The sequence below is a fragment of the Penicillium coprophilum genome (genome assembly GCF_028826855.1).
Source record: "Penicillium coprophilum strain IBT 35676 chromosome Unknown utg000004l_segment0_segment0, whole genome shotgun sequence".
In the NCBI taxonomy this organism is placed as follows: domain Eukaryota; kingdom Fungi; phylum Ascomycota; class Eurotiomycetes; order Eurotiales; family Aspergillaceae; genus Penicillium; species Penicillium coprophilum.
Window position 1 is genome coordinate 7,214,966 of NW_026622723.1, and position 19,374 is coordinate 7,234,339.

Below are 19,374 nucleotides of genomic sequence, written 5' to 3' on the forward strand. Positions count from 1 at the left end.
GTTTCTTCAATCTTTCCTTTGATCTTCGGTGGCGTTTTTCCCTGTCGATCCGGATAAGAGATAAAGGGGGAAAAAAAGGTTCGGACCATCAACAAGTCCTCTCTGCCCTTTTCACCCCAGCAACCATGGGCTGGCCAGTGTGCAATACTACAGAGGCCGAAGCAAGTGTGTTGTCCCCCGCCTTGAACTTTGCAGCGAACTGATCGAAAATTAGTTGAGGAGGTCGCACTCTGGGATGGCGGCGTTACATTTCATACCCTAGCACTCCTGGTAGGCGGCGCTTGCGCCATCGTCGCCTGTGTGGTCTCATTAATCCTGATCATGCTACATGCGACACATTACAGCAAGCCGATCGAGCAGCGACAGTGAGTCCCTCTTCTCTATCTTAAAGCGTCACACAAGCAAAGCTGACATGGTCCCCGCCTCGCAGTATTATTCGTATCTTATTTATGGTCCCCGTCTATTCACTCGTCGCATGGCTCAGCATATTCTTCTATCGTGACTCCGTCTACTTTGAGGTCCTCGGCGACTGCTACGAAGCGTTCTGTATCTCCGCCTTCTTCTCCCTCATGTGCCATTATATCGCCCCGGATCTACACAGCCAGAAGGATTACTTCCGTGGAATTCAGCCAAAGGAATGGCTCTGGCCGTTGAGCTGGCTTCAAAAATGCTGCGGTGGCCAGCGCATTTGGCGGACCCCGCGCAGCGGATTGACATGGTTCAATGTAAGATGATGGACTTGAGCTGATGTCAAGGAATATCAGGGTACTGATCATCGTACAGATTGTCTGGGTCGGGGTTTTTCAATATTGTGTCATGCGTGTTCTTATGACCATCGTTGCGGTTGTCGCGCAGGCCTTCGGGGTGTACTGTGAAGCATCACTAAGTCCCGCATTTGCGCATATCTGGGTATGTTTAAAGTGATGACCAAGTCTCGGGCTTCATCCTCTGCGAATCCGCTGACACTTTATTGATAGACTATTGTCATTGAATCAGTCTCAGTCACTATCGCCATGTACTGTCTGATCCAATTCTACCACCAGACCAGCCAAGACATCAAGCAACATCAACCATTTTTGAAGATTCTGTCAATCAAACTTGTCATTTTCCTTTCATTCTGGCAGTCGGTAAGTTTTCTAGCATCATCTCCTGATAAAGTGGTTTGTTAACTCGTATTTCCCCATTTTAGACACTCATTAGTCTTCTAGTCTCCAAAGGCGCTATATCAGCAACTGATAAAATCGCCATGAACGACCTCAAAGTCGGTCTCCCGGAGCTGATGATTAACTGTGAGATGGCTATATTTGCTATACTCCATCTCTGGGCCTTCTCATGGAAGTCCTACACCCTTGCCAATCAATCAAGTGAAGTGACTGATTTCTATGGCAACGGCAAGGCTGCATACCAAGGCGGACGCTATGGCATAAGGGCCTTGATTGATGCCATGAATCCATTGGATCTCTTAAAAGCCATTGGTCGAAGTGCCCGTTGGCTGTTTGTCGGCCGCAAAAGTCGTATGCTGGACCCCAGCTATCAGAGACCAGACGATTCGCTCGGCCTCCAGCCACCCCAAGAGGGCAGTGAACTCACACAACATGGAACGGCTTACCATGGCGCCGGGACAGCCATGTCCGGAGGCAGAACACGCCGTTATGGCGAAACACCCTACGAAGAGGGCGATGTGCTTCTCGCTCACGCACAACCAAATCCCGAGATCGCGCTCACGGGTACTTCGCCATATGCGTCGGACTTTGATGACCATGTCCAAAACCAGCCAACTGGGTACTACGGGCGAAGCTCTTCACCCTATGAGGATCCTTCGCTTCCAAGCCATGGCGATCTGTACTCGGAATCGCCGGTCCACCCTTACCCATCCAACGGTCCTCTCCGCGAGCAAGTCCCTATGCCCATGCCGGATCCTTACCATCCTCCTCCTCCATATCCTACCAATCATCATTCATGAGTCTTATCTATGATTCAGTTACGGCTCGGGTGTAGACATCTCATATTGGCATGGCTTGCTTTGTTATGCATGTTTTCCCCTGTGATCGAGCTGTATACATATCACTCTTCTGACCTCACGCTACCCACGAGCACTGCGAGCACTTTGAGATTTTTGCACTTTTACTTTTCTCTTTATGTCTTGTTGTTGTTTGGATAGGTATGGATACCCGTCTGTTTACATAGCGGTATGTTTTGTTGTTTTGTCTTATTCTTTTTGCCTTTGTCTGTCATACCCCCATCGGTCCCACGGGTGCACATTATCTGAGCATTGCTGTGGTTTTACTTTTTTGTATAGTATCGTTTGTCAGGATTAGGCCTATAGTGTCACCAATGGAATAGGGAAAAATGAGGAAAAATCATATCAAAGTTCGTTATCTCGTCTAAATGGCCTTGAAATGGGCCCAGAAAGGAACACCATCTAAGCAGAGCATGCAAAAGCATAGGCCTAAAATCCAGCCTCTTGTCATTTGTGGGGGTATTTTCATGGACTGATCGTGGAAACAGACAAGAACTGGCTAATATCACGAATACATCCCACTGTTGGGACCTCCACGCCCACCTTGGCTAAAGAACTCCTCATTGAAGCTCCTTTGAAGCATGGAGGGATCCTTGCGAGCGGTGGCTACGTGACGCGCACCCTGGATGACCGCAGATTTGCGGCCAAGTTCGCGCATGGCCTTGACGTTGTCGCCAAGTTGACCAAGTAGCGAGATCAACAGCACGTCATTGCTTTGCGACAATACCTCCGTGGAGAAGGTGCTTTGTTCTGACGGAGAGAGGATGGACAGGTGCGAGAGGAGAGAGTTAATGTTGCGGAGGATTGGGTGTGACAGCTTAGTCGTAGATGTATTGTCACTTGATCGATCTGAGCTAAAATCCGCCTCCGAGAGACTGGAGAGGTAGGACTTGATCAGGGAGACGCGGGATTCGAGTGTGCGAACGGCATTGAGACGAGTGCTGAGATTTGCGATTACTTTTCAAACCAGTCAGTATCAGTAATTCAAGTAGTGACTATATTGAGACTGTGAAGACTTACACTCCTCTTCCTCTTGTGAGAGCTCAAGTTGCGACCTCTTATTTGACTCTGTCTGTTCTGGGCGCAGCGCGCGCTTGCTCGGCTCCTGTGTCGCATTCAAAGATGCTGTACCTGAAGCTTGAACAATAGTATCGATACCAATCATCTCGGATTCTCCTGTCTCCACTGAGTATGGCAGCTCTCTGAATTTGATGTTCGGCACCGGCTCCTCGCTATCAACCTGCATGTCTTTGCTTGCATCGTGAGCGGGTTCGCCTTCATGAACGCTCTCGTACACGGTTAGAGGAAGCTTGCCGCCAGCTGAATCCGAATCTTGGAGCTGTGAGGGATGGAAGGCGAGGAAGACCGCAGATTCGTTGTAGTCCTGGAGGATCTGTCGGTGAAGGGGGAGATGGGCGTCATTCGGCCCGGTCGATGGTGCGGTAGACCACCATCCAACAAGGTCGAGAGGGGGTTCCTTGTGCACATCCTTGACTGTAGAATCGTCAGTTAGTACTCAGTAGAAGCAACCCTAATCAATCTTGTGAGGTGTTCCACTTACACTGCTGAAGACGTTCATCAAACCATGCCGCTGGCAGAATAATCTCATCGTTCAGCCCGCAAGTGACGGGGCACTCGAATGCATGCTCAAGTGTAATCTCTCGCCCATTCTGCTGGCCCAGGAGAGCGCCAATTATCGGCCCATGCTGCTGTCGGGCAGCGTGTCGGGTAATTTGGTCGGAGATAGTGAGGAGAACGAGTGGGTGTAGTTGGATATGGAGACCTGAATCAGATGATTTCTGAGATACCAGACACTTCGGAGGCTCCATGACTGTAGGGTGCAATCCTGGGATGTAGAGGAACTTCTGATGAGGGACGGAGTAGTAGATGCGCTTGGTTGATGCGGTCATGTTTGGTCGGTTTGGTGTTAGTGCCTGAGGCACATGAAAGCTTTCCCCGCGGCGGCGCAAAGGGCGAGCTTCACCTGTTACAAAGGTATCCATTTCGGTTTTCAGTCTGTGACTGGTTATTGGAAGAACTGAGGATATTCCAAGAAGTCACGATGTCAGTGCCATCAACATTTGATGCAGTGAGGTCACACCTCGCTCAAGTCCAGGAGAACCCCTCCACGGCCTTGGACATTCCTCTCATCGATAAGTTGAAGTTGCAACTAGTCGAATCCACCGATCCTGTGGTCCCTGCCACTCTTCTATCGCAAATTTCTGTGCTCCTTCCTATCTTGCAAGAAGACCCTACACCCATTACAACCCTCGGAATTAGAGCTACCGTTTACTTCACCTTCTCCGATCTCCAATCTGTCGATCCTCCGATTAATCTTGTCGCTGGCTTCAAGGCCCCATCACCACCAATCAATCTTCTAGCGCTCTCGCTGTTGGCTAAAGCTGGACAAAAATACAGTGAAGCTGCCATAGTTGCAGGTGATTCAAACTTGGTGGCTTCACTTGTGGAGCTGTGGCTTTCAACATCTTCGGCCGAAGTCGCCCAGGCTGCACTCGACACATTATGGGCGCTTTTAGAGGTTGACGTCGCCAATAATCTGGAAAATGGAGAATATGAACATACACGTGATGAAAGTCATGCAGGACAAGGACTCTTGTGGAGAAGAGTGTTCACCGATAAGGATGTCTATGGTCTACTGTTTGGGTTGTGTAGCCTCCAGAGTGATGCCCCTGGTGATCTTTCTAAACGTGAGAGAACGCTCGCACAGGGCAGGCTAATGACACTCCTGGTGAAAGCCGGAAAACTACGCTGGGACATCATCTCAACATCCCAAGTACCGGAAATCGAGGCTAAATACCAGAGCCGTAGTCTCCTGCATTTTGCAACCTGTCATATGGTCCAAGTGAGCGATGTCTTGATGCATATGACGCTACTGAACTTCTACCGTGAACTACTAGAGATCGATGGGCCGGGCCTCGTTGCTCGAAGCTCTGTGCAGTCTACTTCGACTTTCTCATCCCCTGCCCTCGATTTCCTTGTAGCACACAAGCTGCATTCCCAAGTGCTGACTTATTATCTCGATGAGTCCAAGTTGGACTCGGTGGATATTCTCTACTTATCCGGCCCAATCATGGCATATGTGGCTCGGTATGCCGAGATGTATCCCAACCACTTATTGCAGAATCCTTCTACTCTACTTGATGGGATTATCTCCCGCATTAACAGATCTCTCGCCATTCCTACCGCGCAATGGGCACACGGTGAAGTCCCCACAGGGCACCTGGCTATTTTAGCTTCACTCCCCCGAGTGCTTCTCATTGAAGCGGGCAGGCATGGCGCCAACCCGGTTCTCGCAATTCCCACAGGCCCCCCAAATGGCGAAGCTCTGGATGTTCTGGCGAGGATTTTCCACGGACCCCAGCGAAATGGGATCTCTGATTCAATGGAATTGAACACATCGGGCTCAACTCCCACTGACTGGGACCGCGAAGCAGCTGCAGCGCGTATCCTCTACTTCACATATGTCAACAAAAACCCCACTTTCTGGGACAATGTTGTGGGTGCTGCCGACGTCCTAGTTATGAAAGATATTGCTTTGTCGGCCATCACTTTCATGAGAGCTATTACAACAGCGAACTGGAAGCCCTTACCTTCAACGCCTGTCAATACAACATCATCACGGTTCCAGCTACCCTCAGAAGAGGGTCTGGGTGAGCTGTCCCCGGCTACTAGTGGATTTTTCCCTACCTCAGGAGCATGGGCAGTTCTCACTCCACCTGCTCTGACTACCCTTCTCCCATATCTTTTCAAACCACCTCGTTCTTATGCAGAGTTCGTCGGGGGTGGTGCAGGTGATTCCCAGAGCGTTGTTTGGAAAGTTGCCACTGCGAAGCATGATGTTCTCGTAGCACTGCACAGTCGGTTGCAAGAAACCGATGGTAAGGTAGAAGGATTTGAAGATATCATGCGAACACTACAACAGCGTGTGAACGAGGGCCCCTGGGGACCTGTGCAATCTGGCAGTACTCAGATAATGACCGCCGGACTATGAGGTTGCAAAGATTTGAAGAATAAATGAACCAGTTGAGTGTTTCTTATGTAGTCTCGATTGCTCTATTGAAACAATTTCAAGTTCAATGGTGTGTTGTTGACGGGAATGCAAAGTAAAGATCTGCGCTTTGTTATCTTAGCGCCCACGCGGGGAAGCATTTACAGATTCTGCCAGCCCTAGTGCTGTTTTGGGCGGGCGGTGAAGAAATGTATTTTTCTGGAGTCATGATCATCTGTCCGCAGTTATATCGTGAAAAGTGATCCATATTCGTTAACTCGTATTAATTGACCCCTTATTATCACAATCATGTCACGTCGTGGGGCGCCAAAGGGCAAAAAGCCCCCCGGCACAGAGTTCACTTGGGACGCCGACCCTGGCGGCGAGCCCGACACAGCTCCAACGCCGCTGTACCCTGTACGTTTGCTCCTTGGCCTGGCTCGCCAGGAAATCCTCCTTTCGCCATGCGCCAATTTCCATCATGTCAAAATCTACAAAGCCTAACCTAATCGATTCGCAGAAATATACTATCCCCTTTGCTCGGAAGTTGAGCCCCGCAGAACAAACCCAAGTAGATTACTATCGCAAGTTGCGCGAAAGCTTCCACGAGGGCCCGTTTTACTCGGTTCTCGATGCGTCATCCTCCAGCGCCAAAAAAGGCAGCGCTGCGCGCGTCAACTTTGACGCTTTCCACGGCATGCCCACTTATTCCGGCCGTTATCAAAAGAAACGGCGTACCCTTCCCAAGATCACCGGACGCACTTATTGTAAGTCATCTCTACGAGCCTCATCTTTTCTACGACTTCAGGCGACTGACCCCGCATGATTAATCCAGTCTTGAAATTCTTTCCCCGCGAGCTATGGCAAACCCTCCAGCCGAACTTCCGACCTGATGCGTCCCTGGATGGCTACCAGGCTCAGTCTTCGGCCGCTGGAGTGAAGCGCGGTTTTGAAGACGAAGAAGACGAGGCTGGACCTGCGAAGCGTGTGGCCGGCGGTGAAGACGATGAGGACGGTGACGCAGATGCGGATGAAGGCGCATTGATTGATGGGGATGATGAACAGGAAGAAGAAATTATGGATGACGACTTCTCTGAAGATGATGATGAAATGGGCGGCGATTACAATGCCGAACAATACTTTGACGATGGAGAAGATGATATGGGTGATGAAGACGGTGGAGGCGGCGGCGGCGACGATGACTTCTGAAAAGCAGATTCACGATACCCTTTTTCTTTCAATTTAGCCTTATTATGGCTCTTCAGCGGTCCGATCCATGCGTCTTTGGCATGTCCTTTGTATCTATACAATGCCACAGTGGATAGTTCAATGTTTCAGCGCAGATAAATCTCCAGTAACCTAAGCCATTAAGCTTTTTGAAGCATATTAACCACTTCGAGTAGTATATAGCCAGTTACTAGGCATACTACAGGCGAGAGAAGCAGTGAAAAATCTTAAGCTCTTCAACACCTAGTAGGCAATATGCAAAAAAGGGAATTTATTTGCTTCAAGTCAACAAGAAGTCAGTTCCAGAGTAAAAGTTGGACATGTCTCCTAGACTCCTATCCTTAGAAAGATCGAGTCGGGTAGGCGGTATACAGGGCGGTGGATATTTGATAAGATTGATTGGTTTTTGGATGACGTCAGCCGACTTTTTGGAGGGGCAAAGCAAGGATTGTTCAGACACTTCGACATCAGAGCACAGAATGGGCGACACCACGGGTCCACGTCCCTTAGAACGGTCTGTGCTTATTTTATATGGCTCCGAAACTGGCAATGCACAGGAAGTGGCCGAGGAGTTGGGCGCCTTGACCGAGCGGCTCCATTTTGTGACACATGTTTCTGAGTTGAATCTATGCAAGCCGGTATGGACTTTTCTGTAATGATCTTCTAGGTGGCTAATGCCTATGGGAACGTAGGAATCCCTTTCTTTATACACATTCGTCATATTTGTGACCTCCACAACCGGACAAGGCGATTTTCCAGCCAATGCGCGGTCTTTTTGGAAGTCGCTCTTGCTGAAGAAGCTACCCGCGACATTTTTGAATGGTGTAAACTTCACTTGTTTTGGGCTGGGTGATAGCTCTTATCCCAAGTATGGAAGCTACACGATCATGGGTTTCAATGGCTGATTGTGCTAGATTCAATTGGGCGATACGCAAGCTCTATAAACGGCTCTTACAGCTTGGCGCAAACGAAATCTATCCTACGGGCGAAGCAGACCAGCAACATCCAGAGGAGTTAGTATTATGTTGATCCTCGGGTTAGATATAGGTTCAGAGCTTACATGGCTTGATACGCAGACTCGAGGGAACCTTTCTACCATGGATGACGGATTTTCGAAAACATTTGCTGGGCAGACATCCTCTCCCTGCTGGACAACACCCGATCCCAGAGGATGTGCAGCTCCCACCAAAGTGGAAATTACAGTTGGTGGGGGAGAGCGATCCCCTCCCAACACTCCAAGCTGGCGTCACAAAGGAACACCAAGCTTCTGCAGATGAACATCCGGGACTACACCATCTGGACCATGACTCCCGACCTATCCCACACTCGCTCTCTGCAACGTTGACCGAAAATCGGCGCATTACTCCACGAAAGCATTGGCAAGATGTGCGCCATATTACCCTGACCGTCCCAGACTCTGTTTCTTACGTTCCCGGGGACATGATCGCCATCACACCGAAGAGTTCTTCTGTTGATGTTCAAACCCTTATTGACTTGATGGGCTGGAACAATCAGGCAGACCAACGAGTCTCACTCGTTCCAACAGGAAATATTCCATCGCCACCACCCATTCTCGGCCTCGACTCTTATCCCAACCTCACCCTCCGAGCCCTTCTCACAGACTATCTCGACATTAAAGGGATACCCCGCCGATCATTCTTCGCCACAATTGCACACTACACCAATGATGAAATGCATAAAGAACGGTTACTAGAATTTACAAATCCCCAATATATCGACGAGCTGTGGGATTACACAACACGCCCACGACGTAGTATACTGGAGGTCCTGCACGAGTTCGATACCGTCAAAATTCCCTGGCAGCACGCGATATCTGTTCTCCCAGCCATGCGGGCCCGCCAATTTAGCATTGCCAGCGGTGGAACACGCAAGCAAACTGCTGATGGCAATACACGATTCGAACTCCTCATTGCTATTGTCAAATACCAGACTGTGATCAAGAGAATCCGCGAGGGAGTCTGTACCAAGTATCTGTCCGTCCTCCGTCCAGGTAGCACCCTTCAAGTCCAGCTCCAGGCCGGCGGTCTCAAGTCTTCAATTCAGCAACTGACCGCAGCGACCGTGCTCATTGGGCCGGGCACTGGAGTTGCACCCCTGCGCTCCATGCTTTGGGAGAAAGCGGCACTTGTGCAGGCTTACCGCGAGCAAAATCCGGGCGTCAGCCCACCAATCGGCCCTACCATTCTCCTATACGGAGGCCGAAACCGAGAATCCGATTTCTTCTTCGAGGAAGAGTGGACCGAGCTTAGCAAGCTTATTCCATTACAGGTACTTACTGCTTTTTCGCGTGATCAGCAACGTAAAGTCTATGTGCAAGATACCGTGCGCGAGAACTTTTCGCTCTTCTTCCGTCTGTTGCATGATATGCAGGGGTCCGTTTATATTTGTGGTTCCTCGGGTCGCATGCCTCAAGCTGTGCGTGAGGCGCTCATCGAAGCGTTTCAACATGGTGGAGCTCCTTTGCCGGGGCAGCCTTTCACTCGTTCCCAGGCTGAAGGTTATCTCACTGGCATGGAGCAAAGTGGCCGCTACAAACAAGAAACTTGGTGATCGTTGTGCAGACTTAGTTTGCATCACGGTGGAATAGAACATTTTCCATCCATGTATATGCGTTGATCGAAGGGTTGTGAGGGCACATATCAGCAGATTTGGAGCACCTAGGAAGATTATCATCTATGATGCAGTACAACTCCAAGGTTTACATGAATATGAACTCTTCAACTTCAATTTATTATGAGGAAAAGCCATTGCACCTCTGTCCACAACCATGTGTTGTGGTAACATTGCCTACTATGTATATAGATCTTCGCCTCTTTTTTCAAGGCCCATATTCTTATCTATGACTTAAGGAACTGTCCCTAGTGGAAGTATCAAACATGTGCAATATTTAGGCTGTAAGGTTAACCTCGGCAGGTTCGGTGATGTGGCTACGGCAACGAATTGCGGCCATTGGCAACCGCATACCGACTCCATGGCTATTTGTAGTCTTAATTTTTTGCATTGTGAATGTCCGTGTATCTTTTCCCTTTAATTGTCTTTGAATCAATCTTTCTTGCTGCTTGAAATTTTCATGTTAATTTTCTCAAGGTCTATCTGATTATGAACAAAAATGGGTATCTGCTTAGATAGTATGGAGTATGGATATATATATATATATGAAGAGCACGCTACAAGCTGTAGCTTATCTGTATCAGTATTTTAGTGCTATAAGTCTTGATCCTATAGCTTCCGGGAGTAATAATCTTAACCGTCAAGATCTAGCAGGAGAGCAAGGATGTAATGAGGTGTAGTATAAACGGTTATATGCGGAGAGGAGAGACTGTCCAGGTATTCACTAGTAGTATGTATATGATGAAATTGAGCTAACGAGTATACACTGAGTAGGATTTCTTTTGGACTGCCCCCCTGGTATCTTCGCATGAAATCATACTCCTTTTGGTCTATCAAAGTGCCGCTATATGGCATACTTTTAGATACAATTGTACAAGAAAGTCTCCATGAGTAACTATTAGCCAAGGGTAAAGAGATTGAAACGGTGCTGAAAAGTCAGGCCTTCTCATTCTAAACCTTGGAAAGATGTTTAATACCTGTGAGATTTCCGCGGCATTGGTGCTCCGACCCCAAGCGCTTGTTGTTAGTATGGCCGCAAAACTCCACAGTACTCTGGGGAGGAGGGTTAAACTCGGGCCGCGTCGGCGTTTTTGATTTCTTGGCGCTCCGTCACCGCACGCTTTCTCCCTCCAAGTCTCCAACCTTCCTTACATCAACTCAGGAATTGGCTGTTGCTCAACTACTGACTACACAAAATGAGCGGCCTCAGGATATTGGTGCCCGTCAAGCGCGTGATTGACTACGCGGTAGGTCAAGTGCCCATTCAACGATGGCCCCTCCAAGTGCAGCTCCGGGCGACCGATGCTCGGAGCTGTACCTCTCAACAGGGTCTCCATGGCCCCCACCACTCACTCTGGGATTGGGATATTGTGACTGACACCCACATCTGAACGCAACAGATCAAACCCCGCATCAACAAAGCCCAGACTGGTGTCGAAACCGCAGGTGTTAAGCACTCCCTGAACCCATTCGACGAGCTCTCAATCGAAGAGGCCGTCCGCCTTCGCGAGCGCAAGGGCCCCATTAAGGTCGAAGACATTCTCGCACTGTCCGCCGGTGGCCCGAAATGCCCTGACGTCCTCCGCACCGCCATGGCCATGGGCGCTGACCGAGCCTTTCACATCGACGTACCGGATAAGGGCGACGGCGGCCCAGAGCCGCTGACCATCGCCAAGATGCTGCAGGCCGTCGTTAAGGAGCAGAACGTGAACCTTGTGCTGCTCGGTAAGCAGGCGATTGACGGCGACCAGGGTCAGACTGGTCAGATGCTTGCTGGTCTACTTGGGTGGCCCCAGGCTACACAAGCCAGCAAGGTTGATATTAAGGATGAAGCTGGTACCGTTGAGATTACCCACGAGGTCGACGGTGGTGTTGAGACTCTCCGCGCCAAGCTGCCTCTGGTCATCACTACGGATCTACGCCTGAACGAGCCGCGGTACGCTAGCTTGCCCAACATTATGAAGGCCAAGAAGAAGCCCCTTGAGAAGAAGACCCTTGCCGATCTTGGTGTGGAAGATACCCGGCGGTTGAAGACTCTGAAGGTTACCGGTACGTACTTTTTGGTGGCTCTTCTATTTCGTGGGATTGAGCTAATGCTTTGTAGAACCCCCGCCACGAAAGGGTGGTGGCAAGGTCGAAGATGTCGATGGCCTTGTCTCCAAGCTTAAGGAGCTGGGTGCGTTGTAAATGCGCTCGGCTTGTTCTTGATTGCACTGCGTTTCTATACCATCGCCTTTAAATGTTACCCACTAGATTTGGATTCGTCTTGCGCATTTCTCCCACGGTTTCTGATGGACCTGGGGCGAGACATGTGTGCATGTGTTGGATGCTAGATCTTCATATGAATGACAAGATATTCTTTATAATTGACAGCCTGCACTGGGTTCACTAGTCCCAATTGGCGTTGTGCTTAATTAGGCATCCTTTCGCTAAGGATTTATAGTCATGGTTCGCAGGAGGAACCGGGGGCACACTACTGCAGCATCGTGGATCACATTCGCCACAGCCGCGCTAGAGTGGCTAGATCTCGCGGTCTTGAGGAACTATGGAGTAATAGTATACGGAACATGTGTGGCCATATGTATTACTCTTCCGACCTAACCTCGGAAGGTAGGTATCTTTATTGATAGCTCGTCAATCTAGCCAATCGGATCTATACAGCACCCAACTTGTATCTCAGCCCGAAGCAATAATATACTCCCATTGTCAGCCACAGTCCCTAACTTCCCGCTATTGGCTGTGATGAAAGGTTCCGAGAGCCTCACAGTTATGAGATAGGTTTTATTTTTTTTCAAAAAAGGAGTTTCTTACCTTTGCAGAGCACCATATCAACGAGGATATGGTACATGATTATGCAATTTCCCGATCAACCCAAGTACATTAGCGCTATGGGATCAGCACGAAAAGATCTGGCAGATTGTATTATTACCGGGGACTAGAGTATGCGCTGGCGTCCCAGCTGAAAAGATGTTGAATCTCAAATCACAAGGGAGTACAGGAAAACCAAGCCGACGGATGCGTACATTGCCTATAGCGTGGTCGATCTGCCCCCGATATCAGCCTAGGCTGAGCTGTCATCTAAGGGATCCACTGCTTCAAGATGCAAGTTCAAGGAAAGGAATCTACGATGACAATGAGTTCCATGTTCTGAATGGAAGGGGGATTTTTCTTGCACTGAACACCGAATAGATATACAGTAAAAGGAACTGTCTTGACATGCGTTGAAGGTCAGGGCTTTTGTTTTTAATTTTTCCAAGTGGGGGGAGGTATGTATCTGGACTGGTCATTTCTAAGAGTCGGATGTAGAGAAATCTATTTCAAATGGAAATATATCAATAAGTTCTACTAGTAAGTATATATATTGTTATATTGTTATATTGTATATATATAATAATTTACAAGAGTTTTGAAAGTTACCAGAAAAAGAAAGAGAGAAAAGAAAAATACCCCAAAAATACAGTTGAATCCATGGATGATGACATTGCCTCTCCGAACCTTGGAAATGGATGGAGGCAGATTGATTGTCCAGGCCCTCTTAAATACTTCCGTCTCAGCCGAGATCCCTCTTTATAACTTTTCTAATCCACTCTGCATCTGCATTCCTCGCATTCCTGGAATTTCTCTTAGCATTCCCGCATCCAGAATCTGTCGGGATCCCATGCTGTTCACGGCGTGACATAGTGTTCCGTGTATAGAGTGCGCCTTGATCAGCTTCTCACACTTTGCGCCACCAAATTTTGCTTCTTCAAATACTCTATAATAACTTCCAGGTTTCTTCTGCCTGGCAACTATTCGCTATGGCTCCAAATCGTTGGGAGAAAACTAAAAGCATCTCAAAAAAAGGCTTCGACAAAGCATGGGATACCGTCGACAAACTCGGCGGCCCCGTCAACCGCTTATCGCACAAGCTGGGCGCCGAAGCCTTTTGGCCCATGACAATCGACAAGGAAGCCGATAAAGCCGCACGAATCCTGCGTAGCTTTTGCAAAGACGGCTTTTATGCTCCCGATACTTCAACCGGCATTGATGAGAATGGCAAAATTAATCGCCCTAAAGGCAAACCGCAGCGCGTTATCCAGAAGATCCCAACAAAAGTCCTCAAAAACGCCAAGGGAATCGCTATCTTCACGACCATGCGTACAGGTCTATGGGTGAGTGGCTCTGGTGGCAGTGGCGTGCTGATCGGTCGCCTCCCCGACACCGGCGAATGGAGTCCACCATCTGGTATCATGTTACACACAGCCGGTATAGGTTTTCTCGCTGGCGTTGACATTTATGACTGCGTGGTCATCATCAACACCTATGACGCGCTGGATGCATTCAAGAAATTCAGATGCACGCTTGGTGGCGAGATCAGCGCAGCTGCGGGGCCTGTAGGTATCGGTGGTGTCCTCGAATCCGAGGTTCACAAACGTCAGGCACCAATTTGGACATATATGAAGAGCAAAGGGCTGTATGCAGGCGTTGCGGTCGACGGCACAGTCATCATTGAGCGAACGGACGAGAACGAACGCTTCTACGGCGAGCGCATATCCGTCGACCAGATTCTCTCCGGCAAAGTCCGGCATCCACCTCGCGAGCTCGATACGCTCATGGCAACTTTGAAGGCCGCACAGGGCGACTCTGACGTTGATGAGAGTCTCGTCCCGCCACCGGGCGAAACACCTGGCGATATGGAGCTGACAGAAGACGGTCAACATGCCTTCGGTGTGCCGGCTATAGACGACCCCGATCCGTATGGCGTGAAGGCGCTGGAGGCGGAGGGACTTTTTATCCGCGAGGCCGGCACAAAAGCAAGACCAAGCTATGAGACTTTTGAATTTCGCCCCAACCTGGACAGTCCCATCTATAGCACTTTCTCGCGTCGCAGCATGGATAGTTCGCCACGCAATAGCTGGCGCGCGAGCGTGCAGAGCTCCAAAAGCTATGCTAGTGCCGAGCGCGGCACGCAGACTGATGACACCCTGCTAACTGAGCTCACGTCAGTGAGCCGTGCGTCTTCTCCTAGCTCCAAGGAATCGCCCATCGGCCGTCCATCGAAAAGTATTTGGGATGAGACCGAGGACTCCGCTCAGTGGGATACGATTGCTATTCACGGCAATGAAGAGCAGGTGAAGATACGGCAATTGGAGGGTCAGGAGGCCGAGGATAGAAGAGCGAAAGCGAACGCCTGCGAAGATTTGCACGATGATCCTGAGCTTGAGGATGACGACGAGCACTTTGAAGTTCACGAGGTTACCAATGCCAAGGTCACACCAATGGAGAATGTCCCAGCCTCCCCCACGAAGGTGGAGCACCAGACTACAAACGGCAACAACAAGCCTGCGTCGCCGACATTCACCCGGGCTCGTCTCGTCACTATCCCAGCCCGCACCCCACCTGCCTTGCCTCCACGGCATCCACGCCACATCTGGGGCTCTGGCTCAAGCCGTGCCTCAACGTCGCCTACGGCTCTCTCACGATCAAGCCGTGATACCTCACGCACAGACGTCACCGAGTCAGCAGAGAATATTGAACATGTGGATGACACTCCCCATGCGCTTCCTCCTCAGCAGAAAGCTAAGAGCTCTGCTAATATTCCTGTCACGAGCGATGATCAGTTCACTGATACGAAATCGGAGCCACCGACCGAGAAGGACGAGTTCCACTCTGTCGACGGCGAGTCTGAAATCGAGGATAACATCATCACCCTCGAGGACCACACTGCCACCGGGGCTGCCGAACAAGAGAAGAAGACAGGAAAAGAAGACGAGAAGGAAAACGAGAAGCAACTTGTACCCGAGCAATCTCCTCGACTCGAAAAGTCTCCCGATGTGCCCCACCTTGCACCCAATATCGATGATACGCCCGAGGTCGAAGAGACCCTCGACAAGATTGAAGCCAAGCTTCGAGCTGAGATTGACGAACCCGAAGGCCAGAAGTCTGAACGGTCATATTCGCACGTCGTTGCTGATCGCGAAGAACACGAAGAGTCTCCTGGTGGAACAAAAACGGATACCACCTTGCCCCATGCCAGGGCTGAGTGAGCTTGGACTTGATTAAATGTTTTTCTGCTTCCTCTCTGCGCTTGCCTCAGCCTTCTCGTTCCCACATTCTTGACACACACCTTGCACGCTTCCTCGCGCGTTGTATACACATTTGACTTGTTGCGGTGCTCCTGGAGGCTCTACCGATCTACATCCATCCTACCACCATTCTAACCTCTGAGAAAAGGGGTTTATGTTAGTTTCTGCCATTCATTTTAGCGTGTTTGCATTTTAGCGAGTGGGGAGTATTTGCTTTGCTCTTTTTTATTCCTGGGTCAGGTCGGGAGTCTTCGGGTTCCTTGCTCTTTATTTGAAGAGCTTTCGCTCGAGTTGCATTATATCCTATTTTCTGGACTTGGAATACACTCCTTTTGACATTGATCTTCTGCTTTTATCGCTGGCTTTGGTCAATTAAATTCTTTTATACCAATGATTAGCCTCTCCTTCATGTCCTCTGTAGGCTCTTCAACTCTTTCTTTTCGCGAGTGCTGGGAATGTGTGACCTAGACATCGTACCATGTAATATTACTTCAACCTTTCCAGTCTGACTTGTTGCTGGCATATTCTTGCCATTGCAATTTTTCCCCCGTTTTCTGCCGTCTACCCAATAACATTGGAAAGTGGGAAACTATTTTAATGGATGTCTTAGAAAACCCGGGAAGCGTACCGAGATAGCTATTGAAAAGACTGCTAAGAAGACCACTAAAAAGCCCTGTAAGACAGATATTATAGGGCCGTAGAAGCGGCCGTCTACACTGATCTGATATACTTCAATTTGATAAACTTGAATTTTGATCTTCGATCTCGTGAAATTCAAATAAGTAGTATACTTTTGTTCTATAAACTTCAATTTATGTTTCAATCTATATCCTTCGAGTTGGTACGCTTCAATTTGATACGCTTCAATTTGATACGCTTCAATTTGATACGCTTCAATTTGATACGCTTCAATTTGATACGCTTCAATTTGATACGCTTCAATTTGATACGCTTCAATTTAATAAATACATGATTAGTTCCTGTGATGTGAGAGTGAATCCGAATACTGCCTGGCAATATTACTCAATAAGAGGGTTATGCACGGAGTATTGCTGGTCGCAATAGTCGCCCGTAGAGGGGGCAGACGGGGAGGAAGGAGGAAAAGCAGAGAAATTGATGGGACATGATACAACCGCATCAGTTGCTGGGCAGCAGATTCCCTTGACCTCGTGACTTATATTATTTGAGTAATTTGGCTCTATTTTTGAGTAATTTGAATATAAATAGAGAGTAGTGATATTGGTATATAGTAGGTTACCGTTCAGAGGGCTTTGTATACTAACCTAACGTACTATCGATGTTCTGACTAGATATAACGGATAAAGATCCTTATAATATAGTGACAACGTCACCGTACCCTATATTTATAGCGGTCTATGAACAGATGGCATACTCAAAAACGTTTGGGTTTCCACAGGCAACTCGCCTCGGTTCATCACAAAGGCAATTCAGATGAAGAACATATTTTCTGTGGAACAGCGTGCATAGACTACATGAATAACCATTGGATAGCTCGGTTGTATTTACTATGCGGTCTTGGATTGGAATGCCTCTCTTACGATTATCTGATTACTTTTCTCATCATACTGTTTCTAGGTGGACAATACCTCGCTTTTGCCAGGAACTGTTTCTTATTATTCCTTCAGTATAGACTCAATCTAGCACATGAAATTATTTCAACCTCCTTGCAATCACTTACACTTTACTATTCTAGACCCGAGGTCTAATGGTCAGTAGCCAAAGAAAATATCTGGTATATTTTTGCTAACGATTGGCTCCAAGGCTATCTAATTTACTCTTCTCCCTTTGAATTGGATTCGTCTACCTATCTGGCTCATCTCTCCTTATCCACCTCGAAGATCTCAAGGTGGCATTTAACCCGTCGATTGCATGACTGTTACAAACTTTCACACGATATATCATATCACGGCCTGAGACGAAATTTGAACACTCCTCCGTCACAGGCTTCTCAAGTGCAATCTTCACGCCAATTTTTAAAGCTCTCTGGAGTTCAAACTGAAAACAAAATGGCTCAAAGCTCTGCGCAAAAGATGGGATGTGACATCAAGAAGTAAGTATTCCAACTGAATTTGTTTGCTTGCGGCTACTAAGCTGGCTTAGAATTCAAGGACCAACCCTGACAATTGCGGTGGGAGCATCTAAGGAACCCTTTCATGTCCATAAATCAATCATCTGCGCTTCGTCTCCTTTTCTCGAAAAGGCTATGTCGGGACCATGGAAGGAATCCAAGGCGCGCACCTTTGAGCTCCCAGAAGATGATCCCCGAATTTTTACCTTGTACTCACACTGGCTTTACTTTGCCAAAATTCCCGAGGTTCCCAAAGATGCAGCAAGTCACGGAAAAGCACAGAAACCCTCCCGCGTGTACCATGATCTCGTCAATGCATATGTGCTTGGTGATAAATTGCTCGACATCAAGTTTCAGAATTCTGTGCTCGATGCAATTGTCGAAAAGCGCTATGAAAGTGGTGCAAGAAGTGGGACGCACTATCTTCCCTGTTACGACACGATCAACCTTGCATACTACAAGACGACTGAGTCTGCTGGAATTCGCAAGCTGTTTGTGGATATGTATGTGAGAGGCGCGACAGGAGGATGTCTCTCTGGGAACTTCACAAAGGCATTTCTATGTTCGGTTGCGCAAGGTCTCATCAAGAACCGAGCGCCTGTTTATAAGCGCATCAGACCATTCGACTATTACGTGAAACCCGCAATGGAGATGAAAAACTTGAAGCGAAAGCGCTCCAAGGAAAAGCTTTAGGTGGGCCTCGAGGTATTCAGTGTGGCAGTGTCTTTTCCAGCTTCTCTCATCTTCCAACTTTGTGATGAATGGACTCTATCCTAGCAGGGTAGTGAAGTAGCCAATGGACCACGTTTTTATCTTTTTTTTTTTTTTTTTTTTTTCATTCTTTAGAAAATGGCAGTCAATCTAGCCGACCGCTTTGACTCACTTGTGCACAAGAATCTGCTATTCAGACCATACACACCTTCGTTACACCTATAGAGAGAGCTGATGATGGAGAGCTGAGCGTGTGGCAGTTCATCTTGGTGTATGTTTTTCACTTTATCTATTTTCAGTTAACCTATAAGGTAGGCTTAGTTTTCAATTCTTCTCAATCTTGATCTGCGTTTGGCCAACAATATCAAACTTCGGATAGTCTGTTTTTAGAAAGCGCCAAAAAGATGACCCGCTAAGCAGGGATCAAAATCAGTAATTATATTGACATATGCAGGTTCTTGATTTAGGATTTAGTGAGACCGTAGATTGTCTCACAATCACCCCGTATAAGTGGTTAGTACCTTTGGCCAGTCTCGACATGAAAATCAACACCAAAGACAAAGCGGCACAGAGGCATGGACTATCACAATCTAGGCATTTATTGCGATATTGCAGCGGTCGA

General features: G+C 48.3%; 8 protein-coding genes across 8 annotated transcripts; 7 read left to right on the top strand and 1 right to left on the bottom strand.

Annotated features, from left to right (window-relative positions):
* Window positions 1-125: 125 nt before the first annotated feature.
* On the top strand, window positions 126-1,963 carry N7500_007147 (OSTA/TMEM184 family protein; the record flags this gene model as incomplete). The annotated part of the gene is made up of 6 exons (XM_056678291.1): window positions 126-165; window positions 215-365; window positions 431-725; window positions 784-909; window positions 978-1,127; window positions 1,190-1,963. 6 exons carry the CDS (start codon window positions 126-128, stop codon window positions 1,961-1,963), a joined length of 1,536 nt encoding a protein of 511 aa, XP_056533291.1.
* Window positions 1,964-2,525: 562 nt separating this feature from the next.
* Window positions 2,526-4,023, bottom strand: N7500_007148 (COP9 signalosome complex subunit 6; the record flags this gene model as incomplete). The annotated part of the gene is made up of 3 exons (XM_056678292.1): window positions 2,526-2,977; window positions 3,041-3,514; window positions 3,582-4,023. The coding sequence occupies 3 exons, from the start codon at window positions 4,021-4,023 to the stop codon at window positions 2,526-2,528; spliced, it is 1,368 nt and encodes a 455-aa protein (XP_056533292.1).
* Window positions 4,024-4,082: 59 nt separating this feature from the next.
* N7500_007149 (uncharacterized protein) lies at window positions 4,083-6,032 on the top strand (the record flags this gene model as incomplete). The annotated part of the gene is made up of 1 exon (XM_056678293.1): window positions 4,083-6,032. The coding sequence occupies one exon, from the start codon at window positions 4,083-4,085 to the stop codon at window positions 6,030-6,032; it is 1,950 nt and encodes a 649-aa protein (XP_056533293.1).
* A 306-nt stretch (window positions 6,033-6,338) lies between these two features.
* Window positions 6,339-7,238, top strand: N7500_007150 (DNA-directed RNA polymerase III subunit C31; the record flags this gene model as incomplete). Its single annotated transcript, XM_056678294.1, has 3 exons — window positions 6,339-6,446; window positions 6,550-6,796; window positions 6,865-7,238. The coding sequence occupies 3 exons, from the start codon at window positions 6,339-6,341 to the stop codon at window positions 7,236-7,238; spliced, it is 729 nt and encodes a 242-aa protein (XP_056533294.1).
* A 428-nt stretch (window positions 7,239-7,666) lies between these two features.
* Window positions 7,667-9,827, top strand: tah18 (NAPDH-dependent diflavin reductase; the record flags this gene model as incomplete). The annotated part of the gene is made up of 4 exons (XM_056678295.1): window positions 7,667-7,894; window positions 7,949-8,124; window positions 8,171-8,269; window positions 8,333-9,827. The coding sequence occupies 4 exons, from the start codon at window positions 7,667-7,669 to the stop codon at window positions 9,825-9,827; spliced, it is 1,998 nt and encodes a 665-aa protein (XP_056533295.1).
* Window positions 9,828-11,083: 1,256 nt separating this feature from the next.
* N7500_007152 (electron transfer flavoprotein subunit beta/FixA family protein) lies at window positions 11,084-12,074 on the top strand (the record flags this gene model as incomplete). Its single annotated transcript, XM_056678296.1, has 3 exons — window positions 11,084-11,134; window positions 11,288-11,936; window positions 11,992-12,074. 3 exons carry the CDS (start codon window positions 11,084-11,086, stop codon window positions 12,072-12,074), a joined length of 783 nt encoding a protein of 260 aa, XP_056533296.1.
* A 1,610-nt stretch (window positions 12,075-13,684) lies between these two features.
* Window positions 13,685-15,913, top strand: N7500_007153 (lipid-binding SYLF domain-containing protein; the record flags this gene model as incomplete). Its single annotated transcript, XM_056678297.1, has 1 exon — window positions 13,685-15,913. One exon carries the CDS (start codon window positions 13,685-13,687, stop codon window positions 15,911-15,913), a length of 2,229 nt encoding a protein of 742 aa, XP_056533297.1.
* Window positions 15,914-17,979: 2,066 nt separating this feature from the next.
* On the top strand, window positions 17,980-18,734 carry N7500_007154 (BTB/POZ domain-containing protein; the record flags this gene model as incomplete). Its single annotated transcript, XM_056678298.1, has 2 exons — window positions 17,980-18,023; window positions 18,074-18,734. The coding sequence occupies 2 exons, from the start codon at window positions 17,980-17,982 to the stop codon at window positions 18,732-18,734; spliced, it is 705 nt and encodes a 234-aa protein (XP_056533298.1).
* Window positions 18,735-19,374: the final 640 nt, after the last annotated feature.